Source organism: Lepidochelys olivacea (assembly GCF_965140295.1).
Source record: "Lepidochelys olivacea isolate rLepOli2 genome assembly, chromosome: 25".
NCBI lineage: Eukaryota > Metazoa > Chordata > Testudines > Cheloniidae > Lepidochelys > Lepidochelys olivacea.
Genome location: NC_140435.1, coordinates 3693334 through 3713464, shown reverse-complemented (window position 1 = coordinate 3713464; position 20131 = coordinate 3693334). Strand labels below are relative to the sequence as shown.

Here is a 20131-nt window from a genome sequence, read left to right as displayed (position 1 = left end):
GACCTCCTCAACAATGCAGGCCACAGAATCTCACCCACCCACTCCTGTAACAAACCCCTAACCTATGTCTGAGCTATTGAAGTCCTCAAATCGTGGTTTAAAGACTTCAAGGTGCAGAGAATCCTTCAGCAAGTGACCCATGCCCCACGCTGCAGAGGAAGGTGAAAAACCCCCAGGGCCTCTGCCAATCTGCCCTGGAGGAAAATTCCTTCCCGACCCCAAATATGGCGATCAGCTAAACCCTGGGCACGTAGGCAAGACTCACCAGCCAGACACCCAGGAAAGAATTCTCTGTAGTAACTCAGATCCCACCCCATCTAACATTCTACCACAGGCCATTGGGTATATTTACCGCATATTTACCGCTAATAGTCAAAGATCAATTAATTGCCAAAATTAGGCTATCCCATCATATCAAGCCCTCCATAAACTTATCAAGCTTAGTCTTGAAGCCAGATATGTCTTTTGCCCCCATTGCTCCCCTTGGAAGGCTGTTCCAGAACTTCACTCCTCTGATGGTTAGAAACCTTTGTCTAATTTCAAGTCTAAACTTCCTGATGGCTAGTTTATATGCATTTGTTCTTGTGTCCACATTGGTACTGAGCTTAAATAATTCCTCTCCCTCCCTGGTATTTATCCCTCTAATATATTTATAGAGAGCAATCGTATCTTCCCTCAGCCTTCTTTTGGTTAGGCTAAACAAGCCAAACTGTTTGAGTCTCCTTTCATAAGACAGGTTTTCCATTCCTCGGATCATCCTAGTAGCCCTTCTCTGTACCTGTTCCTGTTTGAATTCATCCTTCTTAAACATGGGAGACCAGAACTGCACACAGTATTCCAGGTGAGGTCTCACCAGTGCCTTGTATAACGGTACTAAAACCTCCTTTATCTCTACTGGAAATACCTCGCCTGATGCATCCCAAGACCGCATTAGCTTTTTTCACGGCCACATCACATTGGCGGCTCATAGTCATCCTGTGATCAACCAATACTCCAAGGTCCTTCTCCTCCTCTGTTACTTCCAAGTGATGCGTCCCCAGCTTATAACAAAAATTCTGGTTGTTAATCCCTAAATGCATGACCTTCCACTTTTCACTATTAAATTTCTATTACTATTACTCCAGTTTACAAGGTCATCCAGATCTTTCTGTATGAGATCCCGGGCCTTCTCTGTATTGGCAATACCTCCCAGCTTTGTATCATCCGCAGACTTTATTAGCACACTCCCACTTTTTGTGCCAAGGTCAGTAATAAAAAGATTAAATAAGATTGGTCCCAAACCGATCCCTGAGGAACTCCACTAGTAACCTCCTTCCAGCCTAACAGTTCACCTTTCAGTATGACTCGTTGTAGTCTCCCCTTTAACCAATTCCTTATCCACCTTTCAATATTCATATTGATCCCCATCTTTTCCAATTTAGCTAATAATTCCCCATGTGGAACCGTATCAAATGCCTTACTGAAATCAAAGTAAATTAGATCCATTGCGTTTCCTTTGTCTAAAAAATCTGTTACCTTTTCAAAGGAGGAGATCAGGTTGGCTTGGCACAATCTACCTTTTGTAAAACCATGTTGTATTTTGTCCCAATTACCTCAATGTCCTTAACTATTTTCTCCTTCAAAATTTTTTCCAAGACCTTGCATACTACAGATGTCAAACTAACAGGCCTGTAGTTACCCGGATCACTTTTTTTTCCTTTCTTAAAATTAGGAACTATGTTAGCAATTCTGCAGCCATACGGTACAACCCCTGAATTTACAGATTCATTAAAAATTCTTGCTAATGGGCTTGCAATTTCGGGTGTCAATTCCTTTAATATTCTTGGATGAAGATTATCTGAGCCCCCCGATTTAGTCCCATTAAACTGTTTGAGTTTGGCTTCTACCTTGGATGTGGTAATATCTACCACCATATCCTCATTCCCATTTATCATCCTACCATTATCCAGAAGCTCCTTATTAAAGACTGAGGTGAAGTATTTGTTTAGATATTGGGCCATGCCTAGATTATCCTTTACCTCCCCTTCATCCCCAGTGTTTAGCGGTCCCACTTCTTCTTTCCTTGTTTTCTTCTTATTTATATGGTTATAGAACCTTTTACAGTACAGACCTGCTTAACGCACGAATCCGCTTAACGCGCGGTAGTGCCATGCCTCCCAGTGCTACCTATTTAATGCGAGACTCGTTAGCAAGTTCCTGTACCGCATGTTATGTAGCGCTACAGATTTGCTCACTGACATAGAAATCGAGAGGAAGTGTGGAGCAGAAACGTGTTGTACGTCTTTACCGATATTAGTAAAGACGTATCACGCATGCTTAGTTATTGTCACACTAGAGAGATATATAATATATAGTAGTTATATAGTAATATATATATACACTACATTAGAAAATTTTGACTGGAGGCCTAATATAATGGCAGAGAGCAAGCGTCAGAGTTCCTACACTGTAGAAGAAAAGCTAGCTGCAATAGATGGAGTAAATAGCAAAGAAACCCAGGCCAAGGTTTCAAAAGATATTGGGATTGCCGAATCTACTCTCAGAGGATGGCTAAAAAACAAATCTAAATTGAACGGCTTTGTACAAAATATCGATTCTGCCGCGGGGCTTAAGCGAAAACGTGTGCGCTATTCAGGAAAACCCACAATATACAAAGCCACATGCATGGGGTTTGCTCGGGAAAGGCTGAAAGGAATGCCGCTCAGTGGGCCAATTCTTCAAGTCCAAGCAACAAAATTTGGAAATTTGACGGGGGATGAATCATTCCTAGCCAGCAAGGGGTTTATAAATTGTTTTAGAAAGCGTCATGGCATAGCACAGGTATCGATTTCTGGAGAAAGCCTATCAGCTGATGAATCGGCCGCGAACACGTTTCATCTGCGGTGAATGACAGATTTCATAAGAAAGGAAAAAAAAATGTGAGCCAGAAAGAGCAGAAAATAACGGCGTTTTTTTCTAAGTGAATCATAGACACTTTTTTCAGCATGGCCCTCTTAACCTGCGGTCTGTTAACAGCTTGACTCCCGACGTTCACTCATAAACAGGTCTGTACTGTACTATTGGTTTTAATTCCCTTTGCAAGGTCCAACTCTACATGGCTTTTGGCCTTTCTCACTTTATCCCTACACGTTCTGACCTCAATGAGGTAGCTTTTCTTGCTGATCCGTCTCCTAGGCTTTCTGCTTTTTCTTAATCACCTCCTTGAGATGCTTGCTCATCCAGCTTGGTCTACAACTCCTGCCTATGAGTTTTTTCCCCTTTCTTGGGATGCAGGCTTCTGATAGTTTCTGCAACTTTGAATTGAAGTAATTCCATGTCTCCTCCGCCTTTAGATCCACAAGTTCTTCAGTCCAATCCACTTCCCTAACTAATTTCCTTAATTTTTTAAAGTTAGCCCTTTGGAAATCAAAAACCCTAGTCACAGATCTATTTTTGTTTATCCTTCCATTTAGTTTGAACTGACTTAGCTTGTGATCACTCGAATCAAGGTTGTGCCCTAGGACCATTTCTTCTATGAGGTCCTCACTGCTCACCAAAACCAAATCTAAATGGAAACCCCTCTTGTTGGTTCAGCAACTACTTGGTGAAGGAATCCATCAGCTATTGCATCCAGTAAAATCTGAGCCCTATTATTATTACTAGCACTTTAACTTCCCGGATATAAACTGAAGTACAAGTCTCCCATGACCACTCAATTCCCATTAGTATTTACTTCATTATAAGCATTAAAGAGGTCTCGATCCATATCAGATCCCGGTGGTCTATAGTACACCTCAAGCACTATCTCAGGGGAGGCTCTAGTAGCTTTGTTCCCCAATGCGATTTTTGCCCAGACAGACTGTCTTATCCATTCCATCACTTCTTATTTCTTTACAGTCTTTATATATAGAACACCTACCAAATAAAAGTATTTAAAAATGCTCTTATCTATTAGAAACCCCGCCCCTGAGTAACATAGTTCACAGTACTATTAATTATAAACCAATGGACACATTTGCTGTAAATGGTGAAAGTGAATTAACATGAGATTCAAAACCACAAACAGTGGGAAATAAGAGATTAATCCCATGAGAACAATGGCATCAAACAGAGGGCCAGGTTAAGTTTGTATGGATGGCAGATGAAGTTCGATATTGATAAATTAAAGTAATGCACATTGGAGAGGAAAAGGTAAACTACTCCTACACCTTACAGGATTCTAATTAACTGTGTCAACTCCCACACCTGAAGAAAAGCTCTGTGTAAGCTTGAAAACTTGTCGCTCTCACCAACAGAAGTTGGTCTAATAAAAGATATTCCCTCACCTACCTTGTCTCTCTAATATCCTGGGACCAACATGGCTACAACAACACTGCATGTATCAACTCAGCAATGCAACCTGGGCATCATTGTAGACAGCTCTATGAAGACTTGCTCGATAATCAGCTGCCAGTAAAAAAGCTATCAAAATGTTTGGATGTTTAAGAAAAGGGATAGAAAATAGATTATAATAGCATTATAAAAATCTGTACTGTATTGTCCCCCCCCCCCCTCACAAAAAAGATACTATGGAATTAAAGGGGGTTCAGACAAGGACATTGAATATTATTAGAGAGCTGGAAAAACTTTCACATGAAGAGAGACTGAAAAAATGTATTGTTTACCTGGGGTTGGGGGAGGCTTGATAAAAGTATATAAAATAATATCTGGTTTGAGGTGGTGTATCAGGAGTTTTTGTTCTCCCTGTGTCAAAACACAAGAACAAGGGGAGTTTCAATGAAATTAGAAGGGGTGACAAATTCATAATAGACCAAAAAAAAAAAAAACCTTTTTCACACAGCACATAATTAGACTGTGAAACTCACAGGATGTCACTGAGACCAAGAATTTAGCAAGATTCAGAAAGGGATTGGACATTTGTAAGGATAACAGATATCCAGTGTTATAGTTAATGCTAACAAAAATTTTGGAAGGGTTAATAAATCTTGTGTGTCAGGGCTACAACCAATCTTTGAACTGCTAGAGATCACCATGAGACCTAATGAGGGGAGCGGATTATCTGCCAGCTGCAGGGCTTTTACTCCTTCCTCTGAAGTATCTGGTACTGATGAACCTCCACTGGACTAGATGGACCTTGTTTCAGATATCAGTACTGCAGGATTTCCTGGTGCCTGTGGCAGGGCCCACTCACTCGTACCTCTGCTCAAGTCCACAAACCACTGAGAAACCTTAATGCTAGTAAAACACCCAGTGCAGTTTATTTACAATGTCGGTTCCCACCACACTTGTACAATATACAGCCGTACTCCTAACGTCTTAGGGAGCCCTCAGCTCCTGAGGTAAGCAGGAAAGAGCAATCTCTCTCTCCGTCTCACTGCCTGCCTTCCCCCTTCCTACTTCCTTCCTGTGCCTTTTTGTATCCTTGGCCGAATGGCTTAATTAGCCTTCCAACTCTCCTCCACCCACCAGTTAGGCACAGCTCTTCTTAACCAGGTCTGTTCTGGGGTGTTTAATTGGAGCTGCAGTGACCGGTGCTGGCTTAGCTGTTGTTGCCCAGCATTCTATCACAGTGCCGTTTATGCCCAAGGCTTATGCGGCAGCTTGGGAGTTATTCAGCCTGTCAGTACCGGTTTTTCTGGCTGTTCAGGATTCTCACCCAGCTCCGGTGTCTAAAGTATCGATGTTGACTGTTTCTCTGATGCCTCATATGGTACCTTCGGGCCCACCCTTTAAAATACATCTCAGATCAGTAGCAAGTAGGGAGGAACCAGCCATGATTTCGCAGTACCTCCAACCTCCAGGCTTTTAACCTGTCTCCCCAGTACCAATGGTGTCAGCTCTCTCCTGGTGGGAGGATGAGGACTTGTCATTGGATTCCGAGGTTCTTACATGTCACTGCCTGAATACATACAGCAGTTCCCGTGGAGCGCCTATCCACCATGGTACCAGGCGCAGTCACACGAAGACCAATGGCCTGGTCATAATTGGGGTCCGGTGGCCATGTCAGTGGCCTTTCATGAATCCTTGGGGATCCTCCTCAATCTAGGGCATGCCTGCATGCCTCACAACTTGCCTTTGCAAGTGTCTGTACCAGAGTCACATCAAGCCACCCTCGGTACCAGACTTGTACATGCAGAGGTTTGCTCTCAGGAGTTTCCCTTAGAGGAATCAGAGGATGGTCCACCTTATCAGCCCTTGGCCACCTCCTCTTCATCCACCAATGAGGCAGTGGTAAGTAGAGTCTGTTTCTCCTGCACCTGATGGTTACAAAGGCCATCGGGAGATGCTGAAGAGGATGGCTGCACCTCTGAATGTCCAGCCAGAAGAGGTCCAGGAAAAGTCACACATGCTTGTGGACATTTTAGCCTCCATGAGACCCTGTAAGGTAGCTCTCCCTATTAAGGAGGCTGTCCTTGAGCCTGAAACTGTTCTGTTGCAGACCCCATCTTCCCTGCCCACCACTGCAAAAAGAGCGGAGTAGTTATTACATCCCCTCACAGGGCTCGAAACATTTCTAAAATCATCCCTCTCTGGGCTCCCTATTAGTCTCTGTAGCCAATGAAAAAGAGGAGACAGGGTCACTAGGCGTTAATGCTGAAAAGCAAAGAAGTAAAGAAATTGGACTTATTTGGAAGGAAGCTTTATTCCACTGGAGGTTCATAGCTTTGAATTGCAAACCAGCAGGCTCTGCTCGGTCATTACAATATTATCTCACAGGGTAAAATGTAAAATTTAAGGACAGGCTTCTAGACAAGCTGAAACAGGGATTTACTGTGATGGTGGATGAGGGGAAATTAGTTGCCAGAACGTCTTTGCAGGCTGGTCTAGATGCAGCTGACTCTGCAGCTTGACACATGGTCTCTGCCATCAATAGGTGGTGGTGTTCATGGCTGCAGTCATTTTGGGTCATCCCTGCCCGCTCCTCCCCTGCCCTGTGCCCCCTGAAGTTCACGAGACTATTCAAGACCTCCAAAAGGGTACTTACTATAGAGGGTGGTGCCAATAGACCATTCAAGATCCCTTTTGAGGATCCTTCACTCTTTTCTGGAAAGACGGACAAGAGGCTGCGTAGTCTCCAGGAATCAAAAGCGACCCTTAAGTCTCTGGGTATTTATATGTTGGCAACAAAAAGAAACTCCTTTTGCCCATAGCACTTCCACTATCCAAATTTCATGACCTGTACCAAGGACGTATCCAGGAAGGGCAGAAGTTACAAGAGATGTCTTCCACCTCTTTCTGCCTCTGCAGTGCTGGTTCATCTAGGCAAGCTGGGTCCTTCAAACAAACAGTTTGATGCATTGGTCAAGGACAGACTGCCATGGTCCGCAGAGTACCATCTTTTCACATCCCCCATTTGCTAATCACCACTTCCTAAATTCTTGGTCTGGCATCGCCACAGATCTTAAGCATAGTGGAATTGGGATATACCCTTGAGTTTGTTTCCATCCCCCCCTCCCACTCCTGTTCCTTGCCCTTATTCAGGGACCTCTGTCATGAGGCTGTTGTACTATAGGAGGTCCAATCTCTTTGTCTCATGGGAGCCATAGAGGAAGTTCCTCTGTTACTCGCAGGAAAGAGGTTTTATTCCTGCTATTTTCTAATCCCAAAAGCAAAAAGAGGTCTCAGGCCTATTTTAGATCTGAAAGAACTCAAGTTCCTGAAAAAAATAAAATTCCAGATGGTCACCCTAGCTTCCATTATTCCTTCTCTGGATCCCAGGCACTGGTATGCTGTCATCAACTTAAAAGATGTGTTTGACCCTAAGCACCTCTATATTTACATTTTACACACTACTGCAATGAGGTTTGAACAAAATATGCCCTCTAAGGCATTTGAAACTAACACCACACTGGTCATTAATATTATAAAATGCATGTGTTAAGTTTATATGTGAAGTTATTAATTCCCTTTGTATAATGTTATTAAAACATGTTTAAAACAAAGACATTCTAGCCTAGGTAAAAGTGATAAACAGGTCTGTCTTAGACAAAGAAATGTGGGTTAACCTCAGTTTACATATTAGCCACAAACAAAGCTATCAGGGAGACCAGCAGGGATTGTCTTAACCTGAACTTGAGAGAGAGAGAAGAGGGAATTAACATGGCTTCTGCACCCCAGAGGGACACTAGAGGCTGAATCTCCAGGAGGCTTTCCTAACTTAGAATAATGGCAATTTTTTCGGAATATAATTTACTCCTGAGGGAATTCTGCACCCAAAAAAAAAAAAATTATATCCACAGATACAGTATCCTGACATATCCACACCCATGGAACTTGAATCTAATTTCAGCAAAGCTGACTGGTTCCCCCTTTGGGTTTCTGGCAATCTGTTCACTGCTACACCTTTCAATTAAAGTGCCTTTTTTTGGCTGCTGTTACATTGGTCAGAAAAGTTGGGAAAATGGAAGTCCTAGTGTGTCAGAGCCTCCCTATATTGTCTTCTGTAGTAACAGTTTGCCTTTGTCCTCACTCGAAGTTTCTTTCTAAAGCGGTTTCCAGTTTTCACCTTAATTAAGCAATCTGATGACTGGTCTTCTTTCCAAAGCCTCATATGCATAAAGACAGGGAAAAGCTTCTCACTCTAGATGTTAGAAGAGCTTTGGCTTTTTACCTGAATCAGACTAAATCGTTTAGGTCTTCAATACCACTGTTCATCACAATTGCAGACAGAATGAAAGCCTGTCCAGTGTCCACTCCAAGAATCTTTTCTTGGATATCCAGTTATATTTGGTTATGCTATCAGTTTGATAATGTGACGCCCCTGAGTAGAGCGTCAGCCTGTTCAGCAAGGTCTCAGGCAGCTTTTGCGGTTTTTCTGGCTCACGTGCCCATCTTGGACATTTGTAAGGCAGCAACCTCGTCATCATTCCATACATTTGCCTCTCACTTTGCTACCTCTCAGCAATCCAGAGACAATGCCAGATTTGGATGAGTAATCAAATCCCTATTAAAGTAAACACTGAAACCACCTCCAGTTCGAACTGCTTGTGAGTCACCTACAGTGGAATGGACATGTGCAGTCACTCGAAGTAGAAACTGTTACTGGTTTTTTTTGGTAACTTCAAGATGTGTTGCACATTTCTGTTCCACGACCCTCCCTCCTTCTCTCTAGTGGAATTGTTCTAGTAAGAAGAGACTGAGGGGGGTCAGGGCAGTTCCACCTTGTATACCTGAATGCAGTAGTGCAAGGCAGCAGAGGGCACTCAAGTTGCCCCAACAGGGACTGCCATGGGAAAAATTTCTGACAGCTGTGCAGTAGGTGTGCACACACCTACAGTGGAATGGAGATGTGCAACACATCTTGAAGAACAACAGCTACAGAAAAATAGGTGAGTAACCATTTCTTATTAATGGAATGGCTATAACCTGGTTGTACAGCTGACATTTAACTTTGCAGAAAGTTAATGAAAGCAGTTAATTTTAAATTTGACTTATTTGAAATTCTCTATTAAACTGTTGTTTCTAGACACAGACTGTATTTCTTAGCTAGTTTTGCAGTCATATTAAAATTGTGTGTGTGTGTAAAATGGAAAAGATGATGGACTTTCCGTTCTAGTAGCACAACCAGGTTTAGCCAATGCAACCCTAAGCCTGTGAAGCCTAGTCTAATGTGAGTATCCTGTGCCAAACTCTCTTCCAGTTGGAGAATGCCAAACTGTCCTCTGACCAAAATGACAAAGCTGCCAGTGCTGCCCGGGAGGAGCTGAAGGAAGCTCGCATGAGGATAGAGTCTCTCAGCTACCAGCTTTCTGGCTTGCAAAAACAGGTGAAGAGACTACATTTCCGTACATCTAAAACTCTGTGAACGGTTGGTCAAATAAAACTTTAATTCCTTTCCCTTTGTTCACGCTCCATGAATGCTCTGGAGAATGAGTTGACTAGCAGGTATGTTTGTAGAAAACAGTACATTTTATACATATTTTTGTAGAAGGTGAATTTTAAACTTGTAATTGTGAGTATTTGCACTGAAAATATTATTGTAAAGTTACTTATCAGACCATGTGACCTGTATCCCATTTTACACTAATTATTAAACTGCCATTATAGCCCCAATCCTACCAACTGTTCCTGGTACAGTAACCCCTGTTGCATATATTCCATCTCAAAACTCAACTTTTTTCCTACATTTCAGGGGATGAAAGGGGTTTCCTGAAAGATTAACTAGTCTGGATTTCAGTAGACAAGGGGCCTAGTGAATATCTAAGTTGCAGGAGCATACCCTGCCAAGAGTTCCCTAAAGCCCTGTTGCTTACACCATTTAAAGCTAGAGTGAATAATACACTGCTCTTTCCCTGTGGGCTGGGCTAGATGGGGACCCATATGTCTGTTCTGCCTCTGGAAATGCATGGCCGTAATTGAATTCCTGAGTCTAGCTGCCTGGTTTTGTTTCCCCATTTGCAATACCTGTCATAGGGAAATCACGTATCCTCCTCTGTCTCCATACACATGCCAAGTTGATTTCTTGTTTTACTGTGACCATAGGCTAGTGTTGCAGAAGATCGCATTCGGGAACTGGAGGATATGATGGCTGGTGAGCAGGACAAGTTCAGGAAGATGCTAGATGCCAAGGAGAGGGAAATGATGGAAATGAGGGACCAGATGCAGCAGCAGCTTGCAGAATACCAGGAACTGCTTGATGTCAAATTAGCGCTGGACATGGAGATCAGTGCTTACCGAAAACTTCTGGAGGGTGAGGAAAAGAGGTAGGTATAGGTTTCACATGCTTCACACTCTGCACTGGTGGGAATTTTTCCCAGCTTTGACATTGTTTTGTCCTATTTGAACAGCTGTGCCCAAACGTCGCCTAATTGAGGGCCACGCTGGCCTCTTGGAACCTGGGGCCACTATATATATAATGTTCATAAAGTGAGGCAGTTGCAGCTGCTCTCATCTGAACCACCTACCTATTCAAATGTTTAGAAATACTGTGGATGAACATGTGCTTGACATTCAGCTCCTTTTGTACTTACCTGCCAAAGGTTGCAGGGCTCTGTGTTTCTCCTGCTTCTGTCATCATGCCTTAAAGCAGTTCATGTAAAAGCCTAGGGTATTGGTGTACTGTGGCATGTTACTGTGTAGATTAATTCTCTCAAATAATCCCCTGGACTAGTCGTGAGAATCTAACTTCAGCCTTCTTCATCTGGTTAAAATGTCTGTTTGATTGCGTTAAGGTTGAAGCTCTCTCCAAGCCCATCCTCCCGTGTGACAGTCTCCAAGGCTACCTCCAGCAGCAGCAGCACCAGCACTTCGGTTCTTCGCTCTTCTCGAGGCAAGAGAAAACGGGTTGAAGCAGAGGAACTTGCAGGCAGTGGTACAAGTGGAATTGGCACTGGGAGTAGTAGCACCAGCGGTAGCAGCAGTAGTTTCCAAATGTCCCAGCAAGCCTCAGCCACAGGAGGCATCAGCATAGAAGAGACAGACCTGGAGGGAAAATATGTTCAACTTAAGAACAACTCTGAGAAAGTGAGTATGAGCAGAACCTTTAGAAAGGCTGCAGTGAGCTAGCACCCAGATGTGACATGGCCTTTTGTAACCCAAACATACTGCTCCCCCGGAGAGAGATGATGGCTAATCTCCCTTGGGCACTGCTCCTTTGAAGTGACAAAGTGGTACTTAAATGCTGATAGTATTGTTTCAGCACCAAAACTGAGGTCAGCGCTGTACAAGACACAGAAGAGAGAGATAGTTAGTGTTCCAAGAAGCTTACCATTTAGTAGCCTGATCCTGCAAACATGCCTCTAGGTAAGTTTACTCATTTGAGAGTCTCATTGACTCTCATGGGATTAGTGGAAGAGTGAAGTTACTTGTGTTTTTGCAGGATTGGGCCTTAAATAAGAAGCTTGCAATCTAAACTATTCACTGGATTAAAAAAAAAATACTCCCAGAATCTACGGTGCATGTGACCCAATAACAAGCTGTGGGAAAAGCTAGTGACTCTGTATCTGTAGCATTTTAATAAATACAAAGGCATTAGAGATGCCATCTGTCTGGCTCTAGATATCTGTTCCTAAATAAACTTTTATATCTTTCCATTAGGACCAGTCTCTGGGTAACTGGAGACTGAAGAGACAAATTGGAGATGCAGAAGAAATTGCTTATAAATTTACTCCAAAGTATGTCCTCAGGGCTGGGCAAACTGTTACAGTAAGTCACTGAAGAGACACTTTTGTTGCTGCTGTGGCACCTGGTATGAATGTGAGTGTTTAACTGGGCTTGATATAGGGCTTGCCCCTGCTCCCATTGAGCTCACTTGTTTGGCGTAAGATCAGGCTCCTAAAGAATACCATATGGGAATTGAATTTCTGCAGTACTAGCTCAATGGATTAAGAACTGTAGGGTTAGGCCTGGTATCTGGTATTTTATATGCATTTTTGTGTTCTCCAAATGATCATTACTAAATTAGATCTTTTGTCTGCAGCCTGCATTAAAAGTCCCTCCATAGGAAAGGAGCTGCTTTCCTTGTATTATTGCTTAAATATTTGCCATAGCAAGTGGGAACTTATAGCCTCTTAAAAGGTTAATGGGATGTGCATGCAGCTGTATTTTGTCTCTGGGCTCTATCAAGATAGTAAATGCACTGAGTCCAGGAGGGCTAATTGCTGTATGTAGAAAAGAAATGACAACTGAACTATTAAACTCCATTTATTTTCTCTTCTCTGTAACTGTGGTTGCTGTTAATTTACAGCCTCTTAACGTTGTGTAGGGAAAAAAACATTTTCCTGCAAATAGTATAGCTCTAGTTTCATCTACTTCGCTGTCACTGGGAAATGAGAAGGAGCAAGTGGGGTGGCAAGAAAAGAGTAATGAGAAAAGGAAAAATATAGGGTTTTTTAAGTATATAAAAACAAAAAGGGTACAAACATCTGCTTATAGAATTTCTTTTTCTTAGATCTGGGCTGCAGATGCAGGTGTGACTCATAGCCCCCCATCTGTCCTTGTGTGGAAGAATCAGAGCAGCTGGGGCACTGGAGGAGACATCCGCACATATCTGGTGAACTCTGATGGAGAGGTAAGCTTTGTCTCCTGGAAAAAGATGTGGGTTGCATTACCTCCCAAACCCGTCTATGCATTTTTGACAAAATCGCAGTTTCATTTGTCTGTAACGTTTAAGGGATAGGTTTCAGAGTAGCAGCTGTGTTAGTCTGTATCCGCAAAAAGAAAAGGAGGACTTGTGGCACATTCGAGACTAACAAATTTATTTGAGCATAAGCTTTTGTGAGCTATAGCTCACTTCATCGGATGCATGCAGTGGAAAATACAGTGGAGAGATTTTATATACACAGAAAGAAAAAGGAGTACTTGTGGCACCTTAGAGACTAACAAATTTATTTGAGCATGCGCTTTCGTGAGCTACCGCTCACTTCGGCTGTAGCTCACGAAAGCTTATGCTCAAATAAATTTGTTAGTCTCTAACGTGCCACAAGTACTCCTTTTCTTTTCTTTTTTTTTTTTAGCGAATACAGACTAACATGGCTGCTACTCTGAGACCTGTCTATATACACAGAGAACATGAAACAAATAAATTTGTTAGTCTCTAAGGTGCCACAAATACTCCTTTTCTTTTTGTTTAAAGGATAAACATCTATGAGCTCATCTGTAGTTTTAGGAAACATGCCGTTCAACATACTGATCACTTTAGTTGATATTTTTAGTGAACTGTTCTGGAGAGAAAGGATTTGAGTATATATTTCCAGTAGAGAAAGCAAATGTGCACTGCTCATTATTTCAACTGATGATACTTAGCATGTAAATAATAATAAATAACATGTAAATCATAGCATGTAAATAATAATAATGCAAAAAAATAGAGATTTCTTCAGTGCTGCAACCATTTCAGGAGTTTCCACTGGGCACAGGTTCCTGAGTATTCTTCATTGTCCTGCATCATCCCACAACTGTTTTTGAAAACTGTCCCTGCAGAAGAATCTTGCAAGGGAGGATCATGCTTTGGCTGCTATTGGTAAACATGCATTGCTTCAGCTGTCCAGTAGCCACAGCAAAATAAAACTGACCAGCATTGTATCAGTTTTCATGCCTTCCTTGCTGACAGTTCTGTGAAGGTACTGCAGGAACAGCAGCACAAGACACAGAGGTAGGAAAAGAGGTCACTGATATACACAGGGAAGGGAACTGGCTCAGTATTCAAATGGGACACATTTATTCAGTTAGTAGCTGAAGGATCCTCAAAAATAAAATAACCTCTCTCCACAACCTGAAATTTGTCAGTCCCTCCACTTAGAATCATAGAATATCAGGGTTGGAAGGGACCCCAGAAGGTCATCTAGTCCAACCCCCTGCTCGAAGCAGGACCAATTCCCAGTTAAATCATCCCAGCCAGGGCTTTGTCAAGCCTGACCTTAAAAACCTCTAAGGAAGGAGATGTCTTTATCTAGGAAGATTTCCCCAGATATTCAGGTGTACCCCCAACATACAATTCCAATGTGCAACTGCTGAGAGGACCAACAGCTTCTTATTCCTAATCTTTGCTACAATAAATTAGGAAGGGTGGAAACTTCCTGAGTTTTAAAATAATCCTGGTAGTAGTTCAGTGAAGACAATAATTCCAAATAATTGGTACATGCAACTGACATAGAATATGAGTGGAAATTAGATAGGGGTTTCTCAATGTTCAGTTTAGCTATGTAATAGTTCAGAGAAATAAATCAGATGTTAGCACATTCCGCAGTCTTTTATGACACAGTTCCCAGCCCATTAGTAGGTTGTTTAAAAAGAATAAACCCCACATGAGAGGTAGAAAGGCATCTTACCTGCTCCCTCTCAAACTTCTTGGAATAAGAGAAAATAGCTGAAGATAAGGATGATTGAAAACAAAAATTACATCACTACAGTTAGAGATGAGCCGAAATAAGGGAGGGCCTGTAGTTTGCAGAACTTTATTGGCTAGGATTTGGTTTCATAAAAACCCCAAACCAGGGTGATGGTTCAAATATGCGGCCAACTGCTTTGAATTCCCCAAAGTTTGGGTGACAGGGGAAGAGTTAATGGCAAAGCAAACACCCGTGTCTGTCCCCTTGTCTAGGAAGTTGCAGTAAGAAGCATCACAAAATCAGTTGTGGTGCGGGAGAACGAGGAGGATGATGAAGCAGAGTTTGGAGAAGAGGATCTCTTTCACCAGCAGGTAATATGATGTGAACCATTTGTTTAAACTCAGGCTATTCTCCCACTTCTCCTCACTTGTGCCTGGTGAATTGGGTTAGATTCAAGCATGGAATGGTGCGTCTTCCAACAGCGTTTGCGAGCTGTGACCCTTCTGATCCCAGCTTTTGGAATAGGTTCCTGTAAACGATGTACCCAAGAGAGCATTCTGCAATCCCTGCTCCTGAGCTCTTAACTTCAGGAACTGATGTATCCTGTTGGGCCCCACGAGATGCACTGTAGGCAGTGACTGCTGGCAGGTCAGGGTGCCATAAACTTTGGGACATAATCCTGGTGCTAATGGATTTGCAACAGCAGTGTTTCTGAGAGATGCTGTGAGCAGAGTGATAAAAATCAATGATTTAAAAAAAAAATGGATTTTTTTATTTAAATCAGATATTTTTGATAAAATGCTTTTTGAGTAAAAAACCAATCTAAAGATGGTTTTAATTAAGATACATTATAGCTCAAAGATATTTCATTACAGAATAGGGATTATAAATTCTAATTCTATAGTATGAGACAATATATTCATGTAATGTTTAAGAAAAGGTTTGTAAATGAGTTCCAATAGTTCATGGATTAGGGACCCAATCTTACGAGGTTCCACAGACTTTTCTATCTACCCAATGGGACTCAGTGCTCAGTCTAGAAGATATCATCAGAGATGCTTAGTTTTGCAGTTCTCAAACTGTGGATTTGTGTCTCCAGAGGTAACCTTTATATCAATTTGACTTAAATCATAAGAACATAAGAGTGGCTATACTGGGTCAGACCAAAGGTCCATCCAGCCCAGTATCCTGTCTACTGACAGTGGCCAATGCCAGGTGCCCCAGAGGTAGTGAACCTAACAGGCAATGATCTAGTGATCTCTCTCCTGCCATCCATCTCCACCCTCTGACAGACAAGAGGCTAGGGACACCATTCCTTACCCATCCTGGCTAATAGTCATTAATGGACTTAACCTCCATGAATTTATCCAGTTCTCTTTTAAACCCTGTTATAGTCCTAGCCTTCACAACCTCCTCAGGCAAGGAGTTCCACAGGTTGACTGTGCGCTGAGTGAAGAACTTTTTTATTTGTTTTAAACCTGCTACCCATTAATTTCATTTGGTGGCCCCTAGTTCTTATATTATGGAAACAAGTAAATAACTTTTCCTTATTCACTTTCTCCATACCACTCGTGATTTTATATACCTCTATCATATCCTCCCTTAGTTTCCTCTTTTCCAAGCTGAAAAGTCCTAGCCTCTTTAATCTCCCCTCATATGGGACCCATTCCAAACCCCTAATCATTTTAGTTGCCCTTTTCTGAACCTTTTCTAATACCAGTATATCTTTTTTGAAATGAGGGGACCACATCTGTATGTAGTATTCAAGATGTGGGTGTACCATGGATTTATATAAGGGCAATAAGATCTTCTCAGTCTTATTCTCTATCCTTTTTTTAATGATTCTTAACATCCCGTTCGGTTTTTTGACTGCCGCTGCACACTGCATGGACGTCTTCAGAGAACTATCCACAATGATGCCAAGATCTATCTCCTGATTAGTTGTAGCTAAATTAGCCCGCATCATATTGTGTATATATATAGTTGGGGTTATTTTTTCCAATATGTATTACTTTACATTTATCCACATTAAATTTCATTTGCCATTTTGTTGCCCAATCACTTAATTTTGTGAGATCTTTTTGAAGTTCTTCACAGTGTGCTTTGGTCTTAACTATCTTGAGCAGTTTAATATCGTCTGCAAACTTTGCCACCTCACTGTTTACCCCTTTCTCCAGATCACTTATGAATAAGTTGAATAGGATTGGTCCTAGGACTGACCCTTTGATCCCTGTCTTTTAACCAGTTCTCAATCCATGAAAGGATCTTCCCTCTTATCCCTTGACAACTTAATTTACGTAAGAGCCATCGGTGAGGGACCTTGTCAAAGGCTTTCTGGAAATCTAAGTACACTATGTCCAGTGGATCCCCCTTGTCCACATGTTTGTTGACCCCCTCAAAGAACTCTAATAGATTAGTAAGACATGATCTCCCTTTACAGAAGCCATGTTGACTTTTGCGCAACAATTTATGCTCTTCTATGTGTCTGACAATTTTATTCTTTACTATTGTTTCAACTAATTTGCCCAGTACTGACATTAGACTGTAATTGTCAGGATCACCTCTAGAGCCCTTCTTAAATATTGGCATTACATTAGCTATCTTCCAGTCATTGCTATAGAAGCTGATTTAAAGGACAGGTTACAAACCATAGTTAATAGTTCCATAATTTCACATTTGAGTTCTTTCAGAACTCTTGGGTAAATGCCATCTGGTCCCGGTGACATGTTACCGTTAAGTTTCTCAATTAATTCCGAAACCACCTCTTGTGACAATTCCTCAGATTGGTCACCTACAAAGGACGGCTCAGGTTTGGGAATCTCCCTAACATCCTCAGCTGTGAAGACTGAAGCAAAGAATTCATTTAGATCTCCACAATGACTTTATCCGTCTTTAAGTGCTCCTTTTGTATCTCGATCGTCGAGGGGCCCCACTGGTTGTTTAGCAGGCTTCCTGCTTCTGATGTACTTAAAAAACATTTTGTTATTACCTTTTGAGTTTTTGGCTAGCTGTTCTTCAAACTCCTCTTTGGCTTTTCTTATTAAATTTTTACATTTAATTTGGCTGTGTTTTATGCTCCTTTCTGTTCTATCCTTCCGATATATATAGTGTCGCATTGATTGTCCTCACTCCACCAGGTTTCTGTGATGTCTATTATATCAATATCCTCCCTTAACATGAGGCACTCTAGTTCACCCATCTTATTATTTAGACTTCTAGTATTTGTGTACAAGCACTTTAAAAACTTGTCATTGCTTATTTGTCTGCCCTTTTCTGAAGTGTCACCTTCTTTATGTGAATGTTTCTTGTCTGATCTGGCCCGTACTTTATCTTCTTCCATCCCCTCCTCCTGACTAAAACCTAGTCAAATCCACCCTGGCCGTGAGGGTTGGTGATAGCGTAAACTCCATAGAACAAAGAAACATCTTTATTGCCCTGTAGATTCCTATTGCTGCTCTTTGGCAGCTGGATGAAATAAGAGCTGGGAAATTGTGTGATCAGTGATTCCCACCAGCATGTGCTGCTTTCCCTACTAGCAGGGATAGCACTAATGTCTGTAGCATCCTTGCTCTAAAGAGATGGGAAGATATTCTGAGAAATATGGCAGTTAATTACAGGGAAATGGACAATCATGTTCCCACTATGGCAGCTGGGCTTTGCTGGGGTGTTTTCCTGCAGGATACAAACGTTACGCATTACATAAACCTGGCTGATCTTGTTAATATCACCTTAAAATTCCAATGCTTTAGAATGAGCATGGGAGAATGAATGGCCAGCAGCTAATGGGGCTGACAGAAGAGAAAAATTTTGTGCATGTTATACTAGAGGGCACTTTCAAACTACTGTAAAATGTTGCCATATATTCAGATTTGATCAGTGGCCATTAGTAGCCTCTGTCACAATGAACTCAGCAGGCTGGGCCAATGCAATTTTAAAATCAACTTCTGGACACTTCTTGGTTTCAAGGAGATTGAATTCAGAGAGTGGAAGAATCTGAAAACAAATGTACAGTGTTGTGTGTTTTGTATCCGTAGAAGCATGATGCCAGGATACAGCTCTGTGCCAGATATCTGGTCGAGCTTCATTGGTGTGTGTTTGTGCATTATTAGACTGCATTTAGAGGAAGGATAATACAGTTCTAAAGATGGCTCAATATCACACTTCTTCCCTCCTCTCTGCCAGTGTGAGTTAATAGCAGGGAACTTTGCCAGCACTGCTTCTTGCCATACTCCCAGCATGTTTAGTGATAGCCCCCACTGGGGGTCTATTTGGATTAGGAGAAAGATGCTTTTTAAACCAGTATGATACCTGAGCCTAGGTTACAACATGACCAACTAGGTGCCAAATGGTGTTTCAAGTCATGTTAGCTAACTTGAGTTATCTTTTGTACTAGTCAAGCCAGGACATGAGGTGCTTGTGGCCTGCTATCATTCTACTGTGCACTAACTAATTTCTTTGTTCTCCTAGGGGGATCCCAGGACAACATCTAGAGGATGTTCAGTGATGTGAAAAAAACATTATTATTTGCTATTTTTTCCTTTCTTTACTTTTATTTTTGCTATTTTTTTCCTCCAGAGCCACTGAAAACTATTTTTATATGTATCATCTGATTTCTTTAAAAGTTTACTCCTTGGTACATTTTTATAGAAAATTTTAATCAAGCAAAACTGCCAAGATTTTTAAATAGACTTCTTTATCCTCCCCCCTACCCACTGTTGGAATATTGGATTATTTCCCCACCATTAAAACTTTTGTCATATATTCAAACCTGCAGTAGAATGAATTTTAAGCTAAAATGGGACAGGACTCCTTGAGTGTAGGGTAAATATTAGGGCTGTCGATTAATCACAGTTAACTCATGCGATTAACTAAAAAAAATTAATCTCGATTAATCGCACTGTTAAACAAAAGAATACCAATTGTAATTTATGAAATATTTTTGGATGTTTTTTATGCATTTTCAAATATATTGATTTCTATAACACCACAGAATACAAAATATACAGTGCTCACTTTATATTATTGTTGATTACAAATATTTGCACTGTAAAAATGAACAAAAGCAATAGTATTTTTCATTTCACCTCATACAAGTACTGTAGTGCAATCTCTTTGTTATGAAAGTGTAACTTACAAATGCAGATTTTTTTTGGTTACAAAACTGCACTCAAAAACAAAAAAAGTAAAACTTTAGAGCCTACAAGTCCACTCAGTCCTACTTCTTGTTCAGCCAATCGCTAAGACAAACAAATTTGTTTACATTTGTGGGAGATATTGCTGCCTGCTTCTTATTTGCATTTGCATTGACTCAGATGCTGAAAATGAACTTGCGTTGGTCTGCTCTGCTTTGGATCATTATCGAGCAGAACCCGTCATCAGCATGG

At 41.5% G+C, this 20131-nt stretch overlaps 1 protein-coding gene across 1 annotated transcript in view; it reads left to right on the top strand.

Moving 5' to 3' along the window:
- The window catches only part of LMNB2 (lamin B2), a 108310-nt gene extending 88575 nt beyond the window's left edge, over positions 1–19735 (top strand). Inside the window, exons 6-12 of the mRNA XM_084614783.1 lie at positions 9620–9745; positions 10462–10682; positions 11151–11442; positions 12016–12123; positions 12869–12988; positions 15020–15118; positions 19215–19735. Of these exons, the coding sequence (XP_084470909.1) occupies positions 9620–9745; positions 10462–10682; positions 11151–11442; positions 12016–12123; positions 12869–12988; positions 15020–15118; positions 19215–19256 (1008 nt within the window). The 3' untranslated portion in view covers positions 19257–19735. The remainder of the gene's footprint in view (positions 1–9619; positions 9746–10461; positions 10683–11150; positions 11443–12015; positions 12124–12868; positions 12989–15019; positions 15119–19214) is intronic.
- The last annotated feature ends 396 nt before the right edge of the window (positions 19736–20131 follow it).